The sequence below is a fragment of the Pongo abelii genome, chromosome 8 (genome assembly GCF_028885655.2).
Source record: "Pongo abelii isolate AG06213 chromosome 8, NHGRI_mPonAbe1-v2.0_pri, whole genome shotgun sequence".
Classification (NCBI taxonomy): domain Eukaryota; kingdom Metazoa; phylum Chordata; class Mammalia; order Primates; family Hominidae; genus Pongo; species Pongo abelii.
Window position 1 is genome coordinate 17,168,223 of NC_071993.2, and position 20,893 is coordinate 17,189,115.

General features: G+C 36.5%; 1 protein-coding gene across 2 annotated transcripts in view; it reads right to left on the bottom strand.

The window, feature by feature from the left end:
* CUBN (cubilin) overlaps positions 1 to 20,893 on the bottom strand; it is a 307,275-nt gene that overhangs the window by 233,542 nt on the left and 52,840 nt on the right. For both annotated transcript variants that reach the window (XM_054522000.1, XM_024254068.2), the window contains 5 exons: positions 13,229 to 13,373; positions 12,826 to 13,004; positions 10,014 to 10,179; positions 9,475 to 9,691; positions 6,934 to 7,064 (listed from right to left, as the gene is read on the bottom strand). In XM_054522000.1, coding sequence (XP_054377975.1) covers positions 6,934 to 7,064; positions 9,475 to 9,691; positions 10,014 to 10,179; positions 12,826 to 13,004; positions 13,229 to 13,373 — 838 coding nt within the window. The remainder of the gene's footprint in view (positions 1 to 6,933; positions 7,065 to 9,474; positions 9,692 to 10,013; positions 10,180 to 12,825; positions 13,005 to 13,228; positions 13,374 to 20,893) is intronic.

The window sequence follows — 20,893 nt, forward strand, 5'->3', positions numbered from 1 at the left end:
TAAAATCTGATGGTAGTTTTATGTGATTCAAATTTCATAGAGAGAAAAATTATTATTCTCTGAACTTAATGTATCTATTTCTTGAAAGATTAAAAACCCCTCTTAACTATCACTGAACTCTATAGATGTTTACATTTCTTCCCTTGACAATATAAATGGCTCCTAGAATAATAGTAATACTGAAAAATATCAATACTAAGTTTTGGTTTCCTCTTGTGATTTTCAACAAAGCACAAATGATTAAATTAGAATGTGTTTCCATACAAGGATATTTATGTGTTGGCATGATGCTTATTATTACATCAATACAAAATGCAAAGATAAAAATGTATCTATGCCTTTTATTTTATTTTATATTGCCAAAGGAAAATTCATATCCAATGTCAGTTTAGCCTTTTATTATGGTCTAAGAACATTTACGAAGAAATGAAAAATGAAAGTACATTTTTTCTATCCCCTAAATTTAACTGAACTAGCAATGGAAAAGCATGTCTCTGAGGATCAAAGACAACTGTTGGCAAAACTCACATATTTTTCTCTCTGACCAACCTCAAAAAAAAAAAAAAAGAAAGAAAGAAAAGAGAAAACATACAAATGCCTTCTGTGGACCATTACAAAAATCACAAAACGAGACTTTTCTAAACCTCACAATGTATCTTTGCCTTCACTAAACATTTTCAAATAAGTTTTTGTAACACAGGACTTGGCTCATTATCAAAGGGGAAAATGAGAAACATCTATAACCTTCCAAACCACAAAGCAACAATGATACAGTCCCATAAAATTTGAGCCACATAGGATAAACTGATCCTGTGGAGAGAGGAATGCATCTCATAGGGAGACTCTAGATTATGGGGAACTGCTCCAGCTCCTTCCTGCTTTGCATTATGGGATGATTTATGTGATTATCCAATTACATTGAGGCTCAATCTTTAGGCTATGCTTTCTGAAATCACTTATGAAACGTTTGGTTTGTGAATGAATCCATATGACCTCAGATATTCTAGGAATGTGCTAAAAAAACAGCCAACCCAGGAGCCATCATCTGCTTCCACAGACATATTTGGTTTAGCATCCTTCAAAGTGAAGACCCAAGGGAAGATATAATTACAGGTTCAGTTTCTTCCTTAAGAAAGAAGAAGCCTTCTCAATCAAACCCAACATTTTGCTACAATTTTCTGCTAGGTGGTCATCGTCATTGCTTTTTCTTTTCCCTCTCAGATGACCAGTGCAGATTCATATAAAAATAAGCAAAGTAGCTATTGTAAAATTGTCCTTGGATATTGAGAACCATATTTTATATCTGGCAAAGTCATGTTCCTTTACAACTATAATGTAATTTTCACATTGAATATCTCATTTTGTCTTCCTCAACTTTGCAAAACAGCCAGGCATTATCACCACACTTTTTAGAGAGGTGTAGATGAGAGATCTCAGTTTCCTGGAGATTAAATTCTAAAAGACACTTACTTCAGACATGGCCAACATAAAATATGAACCCAAGTCCCCTCTTTCCAAATCTTATTCTCTTTAACAATCCCTGGTTTTTCTTTTCTTTTTTTTTTTTTTCATGGAGTTTCGCTCTTGTTGCCCAGGCTGCAGTGCAGTGGTGCGATTTTCTCTCACCGCAACCTCCGCCTCCCACGTTCAAGCAATTCTCCTGCCTCAGCCTCCCAAGTGGCCGGGATTACAGGCATGAGCCACCACGCCTGGCTAATTCTGTATTTTTAGTAGAAACTGAGTTTCTGCATGTTGGTTAGGCTGGTCTCGAACTCCCGACCTCAGGTGATCCAACTGCCTCGGCCTCCCAAAGTGCTGGGATTACAGGCATAAGCCACCCTGCCTGGCCACAATCCCTGGTTTTTCTACACAGGAAATGTTAATTTAAGGATGAAGACAAGTAGGGAACTCAGAATATCATGATTAAGCATTTTGTTGCATTTTTATTCTAAGGAGTAAGAAATATAACAAACAAGATAAATGAACTGAGTGGAGAAGTGCTGGGACACCTGTACATACAAAATTATGAGAAAACAGTAGACAGTAAGAAAGTAAATCTTTAAAAGACAAATCGACTTACTACAACACCTTTTCCAGAGGGAAAATATCTGAATCTCTCATAGCAAAGAATACAGAATTCAAGGTGGATAGAAAGAATCAGAGAGGCTTGTGAGTTGTCCAAAGTATTCCAAATTATGGCCGGGTGCGGTGGCTCATGCCTGTAATAACAGCACTTTGGGAGGCCGAGGCGGGGGGATCACCTGAGGTCAGGGGTTCAGGACCAGCCTGACCAATATGGTGAAACCCTGTCTCTACTAAAAATACAAAATTAGCCAGGCATGGTGGCCATGCCTGTAATCCCAGCTACTTGGGAGGCTGAGGAAGGAGAATCACTTGAACCTAAGAGGCGGAGGTTGCAGTGAGCCGAGATCTTGCCATTGCATTCCAGCCTGGGCAACAACAGCGAAACTCCATCTCAAAAAACAAACAAACCAACAAACAACAACAACAACAAACCCAAAAACAAACAAAAAAAAGTATTCCTAATTAGTATCAAGGCTGAGAGTAGGACCAAGACTTCTGACCTCCCTACAGCATCCCCTTTCCCTGTGTCATGAATAGTACTTTCCATCATGAGCAGTTACAGTCCAATCCACTATTGTATCTCCCTTGTAATTCTACAGCAATTCACATGCTAAGGCTTGACTTTTAGAGTCCTCGATAAACTACAAAGTTTCATTAGAACCCCTTGAATTGCTTGGTAAACATGCACCCTAGACCTATTTTAATCAGAATTTCTGGGTGGGGCCCAGATGCCTGAATTTATAGGAAGAAAATCCCCCATCTCAAATTTCTTATGAACACTAGAATTTGAGAACACTACACTCCCAAACTGAAGTTTTAAAATAGAACAGAACTCTCTTTACCCATTTAGTGTAAAGAAGGCCTCTTTGGGCATGTTTGTCATCATTTCTTAACTTTGCACTCCTAGATGCCTCTTCTGAGCTCATTCCAGGATCACTGATAAAAAACAGCACTAACCACCCACTGATGAGTAGGTGGGAATCCTGCCTTGGGAAGGAGGGAGGCCAAGAAAGCCCAGTAGGGCTCATCTCTAATCCTGTGTTGTTGTTGTTGTGATCATCCTTGGCCATTTCCCTGGACAATTGTGAAGGTTTTCGCTTTGCAGGAAATATGAAAAATCCACCACAGTTTGATGATAGCCCTGAATTAAATGTTACTAACTGTTATATGCAGTTCATTCAGAGTGTTTCTAAGAGCTAACCTAGACATGGCAAAAGAAATGGATTCTAAGACTGGACTCAGTTGTTTAGTCTGACTTTCAAACCAATTAGCTATGTATTCTTGGGAGGATAAATTCAACATCCTAGACTTCTATCTCCCTCATTTAAAAATTAAGGTAACTGGAATAGATTTGTGCTTCAAACTTTCTTGACATACCCTAAAAAATACATTTACATTAACCACCCATGTGGGCAGAGATACTGCAAACAGGTCTCATGAAGCGGCACCTTACTTTGTATGATAAACTCTGATACTTTCTCTCCTATTCCTTTCTATTCTACTCCATACTTTTAACAGTCACAAGTAGCAACCGAATAAATTAATTTCATGACTCACGAATGAGTCATGAATTGCAGTTTGAAAAACATTGGACTAGATGTTAAATAGGTTTTCCTCTAATATTAAAGTTGAAAATGAATCAGGTACATTTATCTGTTCCTGTTTATACTTTTAAAGTTCCCTCTTAGCAGGATTATATATTAATGTATATGCAATACATGTTATAGAATATAAAATTTTACTTTAAATTGATAACATTAGTCAATTACATTCTCTCAGGATTCAAATATTTCGTAGTTTGAATGAGCAAAATCTAATACTTTAAATTAAAGCTTAGTCTTGTAGTTCCTAAGAAATTCATAAGAGTTTTAACCTGTTAACCTTGTACTTGTTAGTTCTTTTCTTCCTGTTTTCCCAGGCACATCTGGATAAAGGCAGAAACAAACTAACAAGGGAGGAAGTCCGAGTAATCAAAAGAAGCCAATCTTTTTTCTCCCAAACACATATTTTGGGGCTGACATCATAGCCACATGGCACAGACTACAGATGGAAAAGTATCTGAACTCAAATCCGGAAACTTAACCTTTATCAGATGAAGCCAGGAAAGACTTCAGCAGGCAAACGCACACCTGTTGGGCCGAGGAGCTAGAAATCAACAACCAAATACCAACATTACTGCTCTGGAAATAACTTCTGTTAGAGCAATAAAGTAAGATGAGGGCCAATGACTGAGCTTCCCTTGATGCTTTTCCCTGATGCTATTTTATTCTGCAGAAAATATCCAACATACAATGACACCTGAAAAGAATGAGTCCTAGCATCTCTGTGTTTCCACACCAGCAGCTCACTCTGACTCTGGCTGCCTTCCAGGTCTAGCCACTGCGCTAGAGGACTAGCCGACCACCTGGTGTCACCAGCCCAACCCCAGCTCAGTCTCCTGACACCAGCCCTTCCCTAAAAAATGCTGCAGGACCCCCCCTCAGCAATGCATGTGAGCCGATCTCTCGGGTCTTGATCTATGGGAAACTGTGACAGGCTCCAGAATTATAAACAGAAGGTGTGTTGTGTCTTCCTGGATCTCGTCATCTGATTGCTATTTAGAATGGCTTGACTGTGTTAGTCAGACCTATGAGTTCATCCAACAACAAGCGGGCACAGTGACCAGCCAGGCTCAGCCCAGGGACAGAAAGCGAACACTCCCTCGTCTGTGATTTCAGCCTTATGCAGACCAAATAGAGGCCAAAGTAATGATTATCACACAGGGAAGCTGGCTGGAGAATCTTTTGAGTTTCTATGAAAACATCGTCTCCCCTTCACTTTTATCGCTTGCTTTTACTTCTCTCTTTCTTTATAGTTTCCTTTCCTGTCCAGTTTGCTTCCATCTCTTTTCCTGACTCATTTTTATTTTACCTGTATCTTATCTTTCTGAAAACTTTTACAACTAAAATCTAATATCCTCTCTGCCCAATTATTTTAACTGCTCTGGGTTCTTTCTGCACAAAATATTGCCTTACAAGCTAGGGTGGTAATAGAATTGCTTTACAAAGGTATGTCTTACTTTGCATATCATTACAAAGATTTCCACATTTTTAGGAGGCCCTGCCTGTATTATATGTTATCTAAGATACAGCCAGTTTATTCATGCAGCAAATTAAAATTATGTTCATAGATGATTAAAGCCAGAAGTCATCTCAAAGTTTACCAAATCCAATTCCTTAATTTTACAGATGAGAGAACTGTGGCCTAGAGAGTTCAAGTGACTTGCTCCAAATCCTGATCTAATATTCCGCATGCTTTGGGGCCAAACATACGAGACAGATAAAACTACAACAGCATGAAAAATGGTGTGCACCCTATAATTTCTTAAGAAACCAGTTTTGGTCACTGGATATTAACCACTGAATGAAGTCCAGTGAATACGTCAATCACACACCATAGCCTGTTGTAACTGCCAGAGATTCCATTTCGCATGCGCTTGCGCTTGAGCTGGATAATGAACTGCTCCTGCAGAGATTCCCACCTGGGAGAAAAGTATTGATTGATTCTGTCACACTCAGGATTCTGGAGCAAATCTAAAGCCATGCTTTCAAACATACAACTTGAACTGCTGCAGAGTTTTGCCTGAAATCAAGAGTAGTGGCCAGCCCCTCTGAAGGAGAAATAAATGGGAAATTGGGTAAGATTTTGAGTGGGAGATGTTTAAACTTTTATTTACTCTAGGGAGTGGGGACTTTAAAAGATAAGCATCTGGGGTTCTGAGGATGCAAGAGTGTGTCAGACGGTGCATGTCCCAACATAGGAAAAGCTACCAGTTCTTTCTGGAGGGATCTCAGTGAATTGTACCATGCTGCTGGGGTAATCCCAAGGCTGAGAAATGCTTGGAAGGCATGGTCACCATATGCCTACTATGGGTCTATACTGGATGTTATTTGGGTCCTTTAATACAATGATGCAAAAGGAAAGCTCAGAGTCTCTAAAAAAGAACACATCCTAGGGAAACATGAGCCTAACGAAATATGACTCCTTCATCAATCCCATGCACAGGCTCTTGGGGCTGGGATCATCTCTGGTTCATATGTTACCTCAAAGACTGTGCCTGCAAAAGGGATTTGTTTCCTATACCTCATTTGCAAAGAGCATAGTAATAATGAGAAATTAAGTAGTAGGAAAAATACAATGAAAGGAATAAATGCTGAAAAGATTAACTTCATTAGGTGAAATTGAGAAACGCATATTTTGCCAAGAAATCTTCCATTCCTTTCCCTGGAATTTCATGCAGTAGTCTCTAATTTTTATATGTTGTTGTTCTGTTTCTAATTTCGTAACATAAGTATTCAGTCTCTTTGGTAATTTTTCATTCTGATAGAATTTTAAAAGATGCAAGAATGAGCTCCTGAATTCTTTTTACCCAGATTTGTTATGTATTTGTACTCTGCTCCCATTACTTTATCATTTTTTTTCTCTCTCTCTCTCACACACACACACACACACACACACAGACACACAAACATTCACACTTATTATCTCAGCCAATTCAGAGTACTTTGGAGACATTATATTTCTTTACCGTCTAAAAACTTCAGTGTATTGTTCCTAAGGGAAGAAAAAACATTCTTTTAACAAAACCACAGTACAATTACCAAAATTAGAAGATTTAATATTGATACAATATTCTTATCTAGTCACTACTTTCAATAAGGAAGGTATTTAAGTCAGTACCCTTTATTCTAAATATAGCTCTCATTGTGTGCCACAGGTTTGCGGATGATGTATTCTCATTGTGTTTTAGCTATTAGCACTGTTTTGCATGGAGTCAATAAAACCGAGTATGCAATGCTGTTTTGTTACCTGTTGCTGCACTGATTGCTTCATAGTTTATTAAGAAGCCTTCATAAGTGAGGTCGGAGTCAGTCACAAACACCAGCATCAATGAGTTACCACTGCTTGTGAGAGAAGGCGGGATCGATTTTCCACAGTATCTATTCCAAACAAAGAAAGGACAGATATGTGTATTTTAGTTTGGTATATTGAAAATGATGTACCAAAAATTAGGACATGTAAATATAATAATAGGTTTTGTTCTCTACCTCTCATCAACCTTAAAACACAAATATATTTCAGGCAAAAAAGATTTGCAAACTTACTAAAGATTGTCCTGTTCATGATTATATCTCTGAAATGGTTTTAGGTATGTGACTGGCTATGTGAGTTGTCATGTATGAGAAGTTTAGTAAAAGCTACACTAGATTGCCATATAGCATATTAATACACTTTTTAATAGAAATGTAATAAACATATACAACAAAGGGAAACAATATATCATAAAATCATAGTCATCTCTCTAATCTAAACTCATAGATCACTTGATCCTTGTGCCTTGCCTTCCTCATCCCTAAAATGGGAATGATGACAGTACCTACATCATAGAGTTGTTTTGAAAATGTGATGAGTTAATACCCTGTATATAAAGCACTTAGAACAGTGCCTGGAATCGTAATCCCTATAGAGGGAATCTATTGTCCTTAAACAGCTCACTTATAAAGAGATAAGAGTGATGATTCAGCCATGCCATGTTTCTGCTGAACAAAAGCAGTTTAGCTCAGAAAAACTATTCTATTAATGTTAAAAAGAGAGTTGTGATAAAAGACAGAACGCCTTGAGCTTTTATCTGAAGAAATACTTGTAGGGAGGAGTGACAATAAAATAGGAATCTCAAATCAAAGCACACTTGGTAAAATTAACCAAAAGAAATGATAAAGAAAACAAATACAGAAACCAAAAAAAGAGGAAATGTTGAGTATGGGAAATGGATAAGTTAATTGCTAAAGGAGAAAAAGAAAGAAACTTTGGTGTATAATACCATTGCAATGTGAAAAAAAATTTAATATCTTGATCAAAATAAAGGTAGGTGAACTAATTGATATTTTAAATGCCTTCATATATGCCCATGTATATGAAATTTGGGGAAGATCATTATAGTTTATGCCATTCAGCAAACGTTCTGTATTTTGCAGTGGTGATATGTTAAGTACCTTCCCAAAAAAGAAAAAGAAGAAAGTTAAGAAGATGAAAGATTAGGACAAGAAAGATGTTTAAAACATGAATGAGAAATAAAGAAAATAAAATGCAAGATAAATTTTAAAATATCAAAAGGTTTCCATTTCCAACAGAAATGTAATAACAGGGGCTAGATTTAACTTTGCACCTGAAACAACAAAAATCCTGGACAAAATGTATAATACAATGGCTCTCAAAACACTGGATATCAAGCAATGTAGGACAACAAACCTTCGGAGACAGGAAACAAATGAGTTTAAAGGCAAAACTGAAACGGATCAACCTGTTTCCAAGTAGCTTAACTGCTTTCCAGAACAACACTCAAGAATACTTACAGGATATGACAATGTCCGGCAGCCAAAAACATAAAATTGAAAATGTCTGGTATCCTATTGAATATTACCGAGACATGAAAAGACGTGAGAAAGTATAACACAGAAAGAGAGGAAAAATCAATCTATAAAACCATAGCAGGAAACAATCCAAATGTTTGAATTAGTAGATAAAGTCATTAAAATAGCTACAACTATATCTCATAGATTTTTTAAGCTAGAGAAAAAAAATTCATGTGTAAAGTAGAGACATAGACTATATATAAAATGACTCAAATTGAACTTCTGAAATGAAAACTACAATATCTAAGATGAAAAATACACTTGGTAAAATTAATAGCAGATTAGACATTGCAGAAGAAAAGATGAGTGAACTTGAATATATAGTAATAGAAACTTTCCAAAGTAAAACACACAGAGAACAGAGGCTTGAAATCAAACAGACTATCAAGAGAGTTGTAGAACAATTTCAAGTGCCTAATATACATGAAATCAGAGTCCCTAATGGGGAGGAAAGACAGAAAAATATTTTAAGAACTTGTGGCCAAAAATGTTTAAAACTATAAATCTTCAGATCCAAGAAGCTCAACAAAAAATTATGCTAATTGAGGAAAGTCAGAAAAACATTCAATATGTATAGTACGATTCCATTTAGATGATATGCAAACGAATCTACAGGGATAGAAAGTAGATTCGTGGTTTCCTGTGGGTGGGGGTGAGGAGCAAAAGCAAGGAATTATAACGGAAAGGAAGAAAGTTTCGTGGGTAGTGGATATATGCATTATTTCAATTTTGGTTTTGACTTCATGAATATATACAGATGTCAAAACTTAATGCCTGCAGGCCAAAACTACAGAGTAGTTATGTAGAAATGGTCATTAAGAAGCATGAGGACCTCACCTGGTTTTCATAACACAACGTGGTCGATTTTAAGATCCTTCACTGAAGCAGGAAATCAGTAAAGTTTTATTGTTAAACAAACAAACAAAAATAACCTTACCTTCCAAGGGATGTCTCAGAGTCAGTGTCATAAACTTCCAAGTAGTCATTTGTGCAATTGTAATGAAACTCTAGATGAAATGTTTCGAACATTAAACGAATCAAGTGATTAGGTGGGACTAATATATGCCAAGTACAGTTGATACCGTGGGGGTAGACATTTGGATGGCCAGGACTTTTAATGGTCCCTGTTGATTCTGTAAGAATTTCTCCACAAGCTGTTGAAATAAAAATTATAATTACCGCAGCAAGTAACCAAGCTACCTGGATTTCAAATTAAAAGGCTCTGATAATAACCTCTTCAAAGATTAAAAGCAAAAATGTTTCTTAGATACCACTTAAGATAACTTGATTTTTCTCTTGTTAATAAGTAACAATTAACTTTTGATATAAATGTTGATTAGAAAATATATATTCTTTGTCTTTGAGTGTACTTTAAAATTTTTCACAGTATAGATGATTTTCATATAATTTATTTCTATCATTCACTTATTCTGATACAAGCTCAAGAGGAGGAAAAAAAAAGAGACAATCTCTTACCCAAATCCTCAGCACTGAACTTAGCCATGAAACCATGGTTTTCAGTAGAAGAACTTTTCACGAATGTGACATAAAGAAAATTGTACACAGATGTTATAAATGAAGGTATGTCTGTACCACAATACTTTCTGTTTTCAGGAGAACCCAAAATGGAACTGCTACCAATCTAAAATTAGAGAAGATATGTTCAACTATGTTGTGTATCAATTTTGAAAACTGCTTCAAGAATAATTATTTCTGAAATGTTTTTAACAGAGTACAAATCAATTTGAGAATACAATCGATTTTAGCACATTTTAGTCACCCCCCCAAAAAAAACTCATATCCTTTAGCGGTCACTCCTCATTCCCCTGAAACCAGAGCCCCAGGCAGCCACTAATCTACTTTCTGTCTCTGTAGATTGCCTATTTTGGACGTTTCAAACAAAATGGGATTATACAATATGTGGTCTTTTGTGACTAGCTTCTTTCACACTGTATAACATTTTCAAAGTTCATCCACGTTGTAGCATGGATCATTATTTCATTCTTTTTTAATGCCATATAATATTCCACTGTAAAGATATACCACATTTTATTTATCTGTTTACCAGTTGATGGACACTTAAGTTGTTTCTACTTTTAAAATTAAAAATAATGATTGCATTTTGCTATTTGTATATGTTATTATAGATGATGACTGTAGATACATTCACATACAAATTTTTGTGTGGACACATAATTTTCATTCCCCTTGAGAATATATCTAAAAGTAGAATTGCTGGATCAGATGGTATCTCTATGTTTAACTTTTTGAGGAACTGCCAACTATTTTTCAAAGTGGCTGTACCATTTTACATCTCCACCAGGAGTGTATAAAGGTTCCAATTTCTCCATATCCTTGTCAACACCATTATCCGACTGTTTTTATATAGCCATCCTATGGGTGTGTCCTTTTGTTTTTGGCATTTTTTTTTTTTTGATACAGGGTCTCACTCTGTTACCCACGCTAGGGTGCAATGGCACAATCATAGCTCACTGCAGCCTCTACCTCCCAGGCTCAAGTGATCCTCCCACCACAGCCTTCTGAGTAGCTGAGGCTACAGGCGTGTATTACCCCACTCAGCTATTTTTTAAATTTTTTGTAGAGATGGGGTCTCACTATGTTGCCCAGGCTGGTCTCGAACTCCTGAGCTCAAGTAATTCATCCACCTTGACCTCTTAAAGTGCTGGGATGAGGTGTGAGCCACTGTGCTCAGCCTCCTTTGCCCATTTTAAAAATCAAGTTATTTGTTTTTAATTTTGAGGAAGTTATTTTTCTTTTTTCTTTCTTTCTTTGTACTTTTTGTGTCATATTTAAGAAGGCTTTGCCTAAACTGAAGGGCATAGAAACTACTCCTAGGTTTCTCCTAAGAGTTTCATGGTTTTAGCTCTGACATTCAGGTCTATAATCCATTTTTAGTTAATTTTTGTGTATGCTATAAGGAAGGGGTCCAGCACCATAATTTTGCATGTGGCTATTGAGCACCATTTGTTGAAAAAATGATTTTTCTCCATTGATATGTTTTGGCATCATTTTCACACATCAATTGGCCATAAAAGTATGTGTTCACTTCTGGACTTGCAATTGTGTTCCATAGATCTATATTTATATCCTTACTTCAATAAGATACTGTCTTGATTATTGTAGCTTTGTTCTAAGTTTTGAAATCAGGAAGTGTGAGTCCTTCAACTTTTCAAGAACATTTTGGTTATTCTGGTTCCATTGCATATTCATATGAATTTTACAATCAGCTTATGTATTTTTTTTAAAAGAGGCAGCTGTGATTTTTATGGGGATTGAATTGAATCTTTAGCTCACTTTAGGGAGTACTGCCATCTTAACAATATTGTCTTCTAATCCATGAACATTAAATGTCTTTCCATTTATTTAGGTCTTTTTAAATTTCCTTCAAGGACGTTTTATAGTCTCAGAGGACAAGTTTTACACTTATTTTTATAACTGTATTCCTTGATGTTTATTATTTTTAATGCTATTGTAAATGGAATTGTTTCCTTGATTTCATTTTCAAATTGTTCATTGCTGGTGTATAAAAAAAGAAAGATTTCTATATTTTGATCTCATAACCCACAACTTGCTGAACGGATTAGTTCTAATAGTTTTTTATGTGTGTGGATTCCTTATGATTTTCTATATAAGAGGTCATGTTATCTGTGAATAGAGAGAATTTTACTCGTTCCCTTTCATTCTGGATGCATTTTATCTCTTCTCCTTACTTAATTGCTCTAGCTAGAATTTCCAGTGTAACGCTGAATAGAAGTAGTGAGAACAGACGTTCTTGTCTTTTTGTGACCATAGGGGCAAAGCACTGTGTTTCATAATTAAATACGATGTTAGATGTGGGTTTTAAATGAATGTCCATTATCAGATTAAGGAAGGTTCCTTCTATTCCTAGTTTGTTGAGTGTTTCATCATGAAAGGATGTTGAATTTTGTCAAATCTAGCAAAATCCAGATCTCAAATCTATTGAGGTGATCATGGAGTTTTTGTTCTTTATTTTATTGGTACCATCTATTACATTAACTGATTCTGGGGTTGTATATCAACCTAGAATTCTAGGGATAAATGTCACTTAATCATGGTATATAAATCCTCTTTTTAGGCTAGATTCACTGAACCAGTATTTTGTTGAGGATTTTTACATATATATCCATAAGACATATTGGTCTACATAAACTACTTTCATTTCCTATAACAGATTTGAAGACAACAACCCATAATATTTTTTATAATATACAACCAAATACAAATTCAAAGATTTTTTCCCTCTTACCTCAATATAATCTGTTTCACAGTGGGCAGAACTTCCAATTTCAAAGACAGTGAAGTTGAGGAGAATGACTTGGCTTTGGGGCTGGTGGATGGTCCACCTACAGATTCTTTCTCCAGGATACACGTTAGGAAAAAAAGGCGAGCGAATGAACCCTTCTCCAGTTAATTCACCCCCGCAAGCTGTAAGCATAAAAATTATAGTAGTGTTTGTCCAGATATTAATAATTTTATCTCGATTTTATTGCAAAATCTAATACTGCCTGAGGAGATAACCAAATATAACATTTCTATGAGAATATTTTCCACTTAACACTTGAGGACATAAAATGACTAAATTATTTCGAAGAATTAAAATATTACAATCAGGCAAATCAGACATTTAAAAATTATATATGTTTCCTTACCGACTTGATAAACAGCTCTGAAACTAGCTTTTTCAACAGAAGCATCTATTTTAAACCTGATCCAGACACTATTAGTAACGGATTTAATGTGAGAGATGGTTCCATTGCCACAGACTTTTCCAAGTAAGGTTTCACCATCTCGAACCTAAAGAGAAAAATAAAACAGAGATGTAATTCTAATAAAGAAAGTTACATCGGCAATGGTGGCATTACTTGGAGATGAAAAAATGGCCGATTCAAAATGAATGATAATCTAATTTGAGTTACATATTTCTATTATTTTCAAAAGCAGTAGGTCGTTTTTAAGCACAATGCAATAACATGAAATGCTGATAAAGTCTTAAGCCAATAAAGTCCCAAAGCATAAGAATTTAAACAATGTTCTCCTAATAATTTTCACAATGTCAAAGAGGAAATAAATTCACAATTTAGACTACTTGGAAAACAATAAAAAATGAGAATATTACCTATGAAAAAACACACGTGTTAGCCAAATCTGCAATCAAAGAAAGTTATGGACTAAACTATTTTTGCCATTGAAAGAAAAAAGGAAAAAAAGAAAAGTTGATGAAAGAGAGAGAAAGTAAAAGAATGTAAGGAGTCAACTTAAAAACTTAGAAAAAAGGCCAGGGACGGTGGCACACACCTATTATCTCAGCACTTTGGGAGGCCAAGGCGGGAGGAATTGGAGACAGCCTGGGCAACATAGTGAGACCCAGCTCTATGTACAATTTTTTTAAGTTAGAAAAAAATCCTTAAAATGAGGAAGAATACAGTAAAAAGGAGAGCAAAACTTAATAAATGAAATACAAAAGAATGTGGTATTCATAAATATATTCAAGAACTGTTTTTCTGAGGAAGGTTATGGTTGGGGATATAAAAGACAAATCTCTGGCAAGTCTAATAAGAAAATAAATATATAAGCACAAATATACAAAATTAAAAATGACAAAGACATAGATACTAAGATTTTTTAAATATGAAATCTATGTACAACTCTATGAATGTTTTTAATGGGCTATTTTCAGAAAAAGTATAACATTAAAATTATCTGAAGGAGAAGAAAAATAAGATTTGGACAGACATAAGTTATAAATAAAATTGAAAACATTATCAAATAATTATTCCCATCCCACCCTCAACCCCCAAAAAGAAAAATCTCCTATAAGATGCTCTATTTAGTACATTCTTTAAAACTTCTAAGGAAGAGATAATTCCCATGTATAATTTATTCTAAGCCATCCTCAAACATAGAATAATTTCCAACTAATTTTTGTCAGAACGCTGTTACCAAATCCCAACATAGATTATAGAAATAAAAACTATAGACTGATGTCACCTATTAATATAGATACACAAATCCTAAACACAGTTCTAGAAAAGTAAATTCACAGTCCATTGCCAGCTTATATACCAGATCAAATACGGGAATAATAATAGTGCAAGAAAGGTTAGAAATTATAAACTATAAATTAACTTCCTCAGTAGATCGGATAAGATAAGCCATATGATAACTCCATAAATTCAAAAACCATTGTTAGCATTCCTGTTTTATTAGAAGAAAAAAGAAATTTCCTTCGTATAATAGACTACTGATTTTAAATCAATAACCAGCTCTTTTTTTTTTTTTTTTTTTGAGACAGAGTTTCACTCTTGTCGCCCAGGCTGGAGTGCAATGGCGTGATCTCAGTTCACCGCAACCTCCGCCTCCTGGGTTCAAGCGATTCTCCTGCCTCAGCCTCCCAAGTAGCTGGGATTACAGGCATATGCCACCATGCCCAGCTAATTTTGTATTTTTAGTAGAGACGGGGTTTCTTTATGTTGGTCAGGCTGGTCTCAAACTCCCAATCTCAGGTGATCCACCCGCCTCGGCCTCCCAAAGTGCTGGGATTACAGGCGTGAGCCACCGCGCCCGGCCAAATAGCCAGCTCTTATAGTATAGTGGCCATGAACACAGTCTGTGGACTTGGGTTCAAAACCTACCTCTGTCACTTACAAACCACCTCACTTAATAGCCTTGAGCAAGTTTCTCTATCTAAGCTCATGGGGCTGTTGAAGCAAACAGATGAAACAATAGTGTGAATTCCTTAGCCAAATGTTTGGTAACAGAAAATGTTGACTAAGGATAGCTGTTGTTATTCTGGACATTTTCAGAGGTGAAACACTGGAGGCTTGCTACTATGAGCAGGAATTATTCAATGGATATATATACCCCCGCTGTTCAGTACAATTATTCTGAAGGATATAGCCATCCAAATATTAATTCATTCACTTCATTAACATTATCAAGGCATGAATAAATGCCAGGAACTGTGCAGGTGACAATACCATGAAACAGTCACTGCTCACAAGGAACTTACAATAGGCAGGAACATTTTTGAAAAGCATGATGACTGTGGTTTTGGGGGAAGCACAGGATGCTTCATTGTTACCTAACCAATGGTTCTCAGCAGGGACCACAATTTAGCATTTGGGAAATGTTTGAGAGTATCTTTTTGGTTTTGTGTTAATTATTATCACAGCAATCATGGGGCATTACTGGCATTTAGTAAGTAGCAAGGGACCAAAGACACAAGGCAGCATGAAATATGAGAGTCACACACAACAAGAATTCTCCTGAACCTGTGTGACATTCACATAAGTGAAAGTTCTGTTATTGCATGTAAAATCTCGCTCTATTTTACATATTAAGCACAAAGTATTTTTGTGCAATTTTAATGCATACTGAATTTTCCAGGATTACAAGTAAAGTGTAAATTGAAGATTCTTTCTCCTGGAAATCTGTCAAGAGTTGGTCACTATTTCTGAAAAATTAGTCACCAACCCACATAACTATGTCATCCTGCATTTGTACTGTCATACTCATAGCAATTTGGGGTCCAGACAATCAACTACTTTATTTTGTCTTCAAGTACAGCTTGCCTAGCTTTTCAGATACTGAAATAAATGTGATTTTATTCTGTTACTTTGTTTTTTCTTAATGTTATTCTTACAACTTTACATATTTTTAAATATAATGTGTCTAGTGGGGTTATATCAGTGAATTTCATTTCTGAATAATCAAGGAATGATATTAAAAAGTCTTAAAATGTAGAGAACCACTGGGTTAACCAAAGACTCTGAACTCACCCAGGGTATTATGGAAAACTCAGTGGAAATAACATTTAAGCGGAGACTTGAAAGCTGAGTAGGAGTTATCTAGGCCAAGGCATACAGGTAGTAAAGAGAAGATTTTTCCTTGTTTTCTTTTTTTTTTTTGAGATGAAGTCTCACTCTGTCACCTAGGCTGGAGTGCGGTGGCACGATCTCGGATCACTGCAACCTCTGCCCCCCAGATTCAAGCAATTCTCCTGCCTCAGCCTCCCAAGTAGATGAGACTGCAAGGGCACGCCACCACACCAAGCTAATTTTTGTATTTTTAGTAGAGATGGGGTTTCACTATGTTGGCCAGGCTGGTCTTGAACTCTTGACCTCAGGTGATCCGCCTGCCTTGGCCTCCTAAAGTGGTGGGATTACAGATGTGAACCACCTTGCCTAGCCAGTAAAGGAAAGATTTTAAAAGGATGATATTCGAAGTTGGTAGGGATGTGGCGACACAGTTACTCTCATCCGTAACTGGTGGAAGTATAAAGTTCTGGAAAATAAACTGACGATATGTATTAAGGGTATTTCACTTCTAACACTGTATCACAAGGATATTCAAGATGCAGGAAAAGACACATACAGATCCACATCCAAGTCTGCTCTATAATAACAATAATTGAAACCATTCTAAAGGCCTAATAATAGTGAGGTGATTAAATAAATCATGATTCAGCCATATGATAGAGTCTGACACAGACACGAAAAAATCACATGCCTCTCCACTGACTCAGGCTCATACTAGTTCCTTTCTCTGAGCTCTTACAACATCTGTAACACAAATTTCACATATTGTAGTAAAGTTATGCTAAATTTATCTCTAACCAAACAGTAAGTCTCTGACGGAAGGGAAAAATTTCTGTTTGCCCTTCAGCATTTAATAAGAAAAACTTTGCAAATAGGTATTTGACAAATTCTTGTTGATTCATTAATTTTAAGGTACAGTATGATGGTTCGGTTTTTGTTAGAGATAGAGACATACTGCAGTTCTTGAAAACTAGAAAGCATGGAACACAGAGTAAGCTATCTTCCTGCTCGCTAATCCTCCAGGGTTCTATTTGCTTCTTCGAAGACTGTAGTCTCTCTTTTCTATTTTGCCCATTAGAAGATGACAAGAAGGAAAAAAAAACAGCCAAATAGCATCGCTGCAAGCTAAAGTGGGCCATTCCCCTGGGCCCCAACTAATGAAATTCAAGGATTTTAACAAAGAGAAAGGCAGCTGTAGTCCAAATGTTTTAAGAGGAACTTATAGGGCTCAAGGGCCCTGAACCTAGAAGGTGCAATTGATTTTGGCTCTGTTTCTCTCTCTCTCTGTGGAAATGAAACCTTATTAATTCTGAAAGCCTGTATTCTCCCTGGATCCTAGACATGGCAATACTTTAACTACGACTCCTTTGAAAGAGACACTAGAATAAAATTCATGAGATGTTCTAAAGTGACCCTAACTACCTCTGTAGCATGTATTGCATTCAATAATCTAGGACTTGATAAATTTGCACCCCCACCAAAAAAAAAAAAAAAAAAAAAAAAAAAACCTCTTTCCTTTATGCTCATGAACTGGGATGGATGGCATTATTTTACATAGTTATTCACTTCCCTTCCTGTAAAAGGATTGACTGTCTATGCTTTTTGCCATGTGACTTGCAATACCGCCATAGGGAGAATTAATACATATTCTTCCCATTGACTATGGGCTTAGCCATAGGACTTGCTTTGTCCAACAGAGTGTGAGCAAAAGTGATACACCAATTTCCAAGTAGAAGCTTTGGAAGTCACTGCGTAATTCAACCATCTTTTACTTTTCCCCTAGCAAGCTCTAGAGCCTGGGTCTCAGGACGGTGAAGTCACAGGAAACTGACATAGGAAACAGAACTGCAATGGATCCAAAACTAACGTGCTATTGCGAGCAAAGAATAAACACACGTTGTTGAAAGCCACAGATGCTTTTGGTTTGTTATTGTTTTTGATTTTTCTGGTTGTTGTTACAAATTGTTTGTTATTGCAGCATAACCTAGAGAAAGATGACCAATATCTGAGTATGGTTTGTGCAGAAAAACTGAATTTTTCTAAGTCAGGTGAAGCCATGCCGTGATCACTTGCAGAGGAGTCACAGTGAATTCATTCGTTTTAGTGAAACGCATTTGCAAGGAAACAACAAGGACCAGTTCAAAATTCTAGTGTTTCATGGACCAGGTTCAGATTTCTTGTGGGTTGCCTTACTCGTCCAGGAAACACTGAAGGTTTCAGGTTCCAGGATGTTCAGCATATGGTGTATTCCAAATGGCTTCCAATTTTTACATTCATCAGATTAAACTAGTTCCAGAAGAGAAACTACTCATAAAAAAACGAGTTTTTGTAAAGGAATGATTTTCTTTAGAAAGAACTAAAATTTACTGGGCTGAGAAACACCATTTACATGAAATTTTAAATGTGGGCTCTTGAGCCCAGTGAGTCGTGAGCTTTAACATCTGGAATGAGTCAAGTCCCAAAGCCATGTCTTAATACGCACGCTCATTTGTCTTCCTCCACTATGAATCCAGGTTTGGTTTTATACTATAGTTTCTAAAATAAGAAGCATTAAATTTTAATTCAAAGCCAATCAAATATGCTGGCACTTACACTTAGTCCATCTGAGAGCTGAAAACAGAACCAAACCATATGGTAGTGTTTAACATGTGGCTTTCTGTGAAGTGAGCTTCAGGTTGACATACATCTTAGCTAAGTAAGGACTGGATCTTAGAGAGGAGCCTTGGGCTAATCTGGGTGAGCAGGAGAGGAATGAGGCACTGCCCCAATGAGAGAATAAGGGGTGAGGAGGATAAGAGATGAGGGAAGCCATTTAGGATCTCAAAATCATTTACTTTGGTTATTATCCTTTGTTCTTTATTAGTATGTTTCATGATTTTTAGAGTTGATATTTTAAACCTTTTCATGCCTTGTGAAACAGTGTCCCTTCTAACATCTCTATTAATAAATATATCCTTTATCTGATCTTTTAAGAACTGATATTCTAAAATAAAGAACACGTGAATAAGTTTTACCTAGAAGTGTCTTCCTTCATGATTGCAAACTCCAGTAGGTCACCTTCTCCTGCCCTCTCTTCTCCCCTTCATCATCATCATCATCGTCATTATCATCATGATGTTAACTTTAGTGAGCATTCATTGTGTGACAGTCACTGTACAAGGAACATTCTAATTGTTTATCCTTGCATATAGAATATAACTCAGGCTCTTTATCTCAGCCTACAAGACCCTTCAGGGTCTAGCTCCTGCCTAACTCATATTTCTCTCTTCCATCCCTGTGTGATTCCAGCAACCCTGGTCTATTTTCAATTATTTTAGTTTATTTTTTCTGATTTCAGTCTCTAGGGCTGGGTTAGCACCACTACCTGGAGTCCTCCTTCTCTCAGTTCTTTGCATTGCTGACTCCCCATCTGCAGATCCTACATACAGGGTCTATAGATGAGAACGAGTTAGCCATACAAAGACACTTGAGAAGCAAACTCAGACTACTCCACTGAAGTCAGTAGCCCTGTTCTTTTCTCTTACGGTACTGTTTCTTTCCTGCCCATACTTATCCCCTCTTGAAATTATGTAGTGTGTGCTTACTTATTTAATATCTATTTTACATACCCATTCCCTAGCATGGTGACTGGAACCTAAGTGGTTTGATAAATATTTAGAGAATAAATAGATAAATGAATGAATGGTCTCTTTTAGTCCCTTTTGGGAAAGTACTATTGCTATCCCTATTACACATGAGGAAGCTATGGCTTACAGGTATCTTGCCTTTAGTAACACAGGGAGCTGAAGGGTTTTATCATGTTTCCATGCAATATTGTTTCCATTTTATATCAGAAAAGTACTAGCCATACCCTCTATTTGACTTAGGAATTTGTAATGTTCTTGATAATGGTCCATCCATATCCTCGTATTGCTGCTCACTGCTCTACATCACGCATGTTCAATGGGTTTGCAACTTCTACATGAGCATGCAACTCCTTCAAACACAGCAAAAATGTATTCTCTAAAAGCTCTCACAACTCCAAATTAGGTGTTCTATCATCTCTCAGTCTTTTTCCTGCCTCCTACTACTCCGACCTACAGAATTATTTCACTAGAGGAATGGCCTATCTTCTTCCTTTACTAAAAAGCATCAGGATGGCCCAGGAAATGCTTCCTTTACTAAAAAGCATCAGGATGGCACAGTTGTGGAAAAACTGTGCTGACAACAAGATAGCTCAGAGTCTAACCAAATGTTCCTAGTCTCTGTCAAAACCCTAAATCCAATATGCTCAAGAATGTGAACTCTTTTTTTTTTTTTTTTTTTTTTAAGATGGAGTCTCACTCTGTCACCCAAGCTGGAGTACAGTGGCGTGATCTCAGCTCACTGCAACCTCTACCTCTTGGATTCCAGTGAGTTTCCTGCCTCATCCTCCCAAGTAGCTGGGATTACAGGTGCCCACCATCACACCTGGCTACTTTTTTGTATTTTTAGTAGAGATGGGGTTTCACACCATGT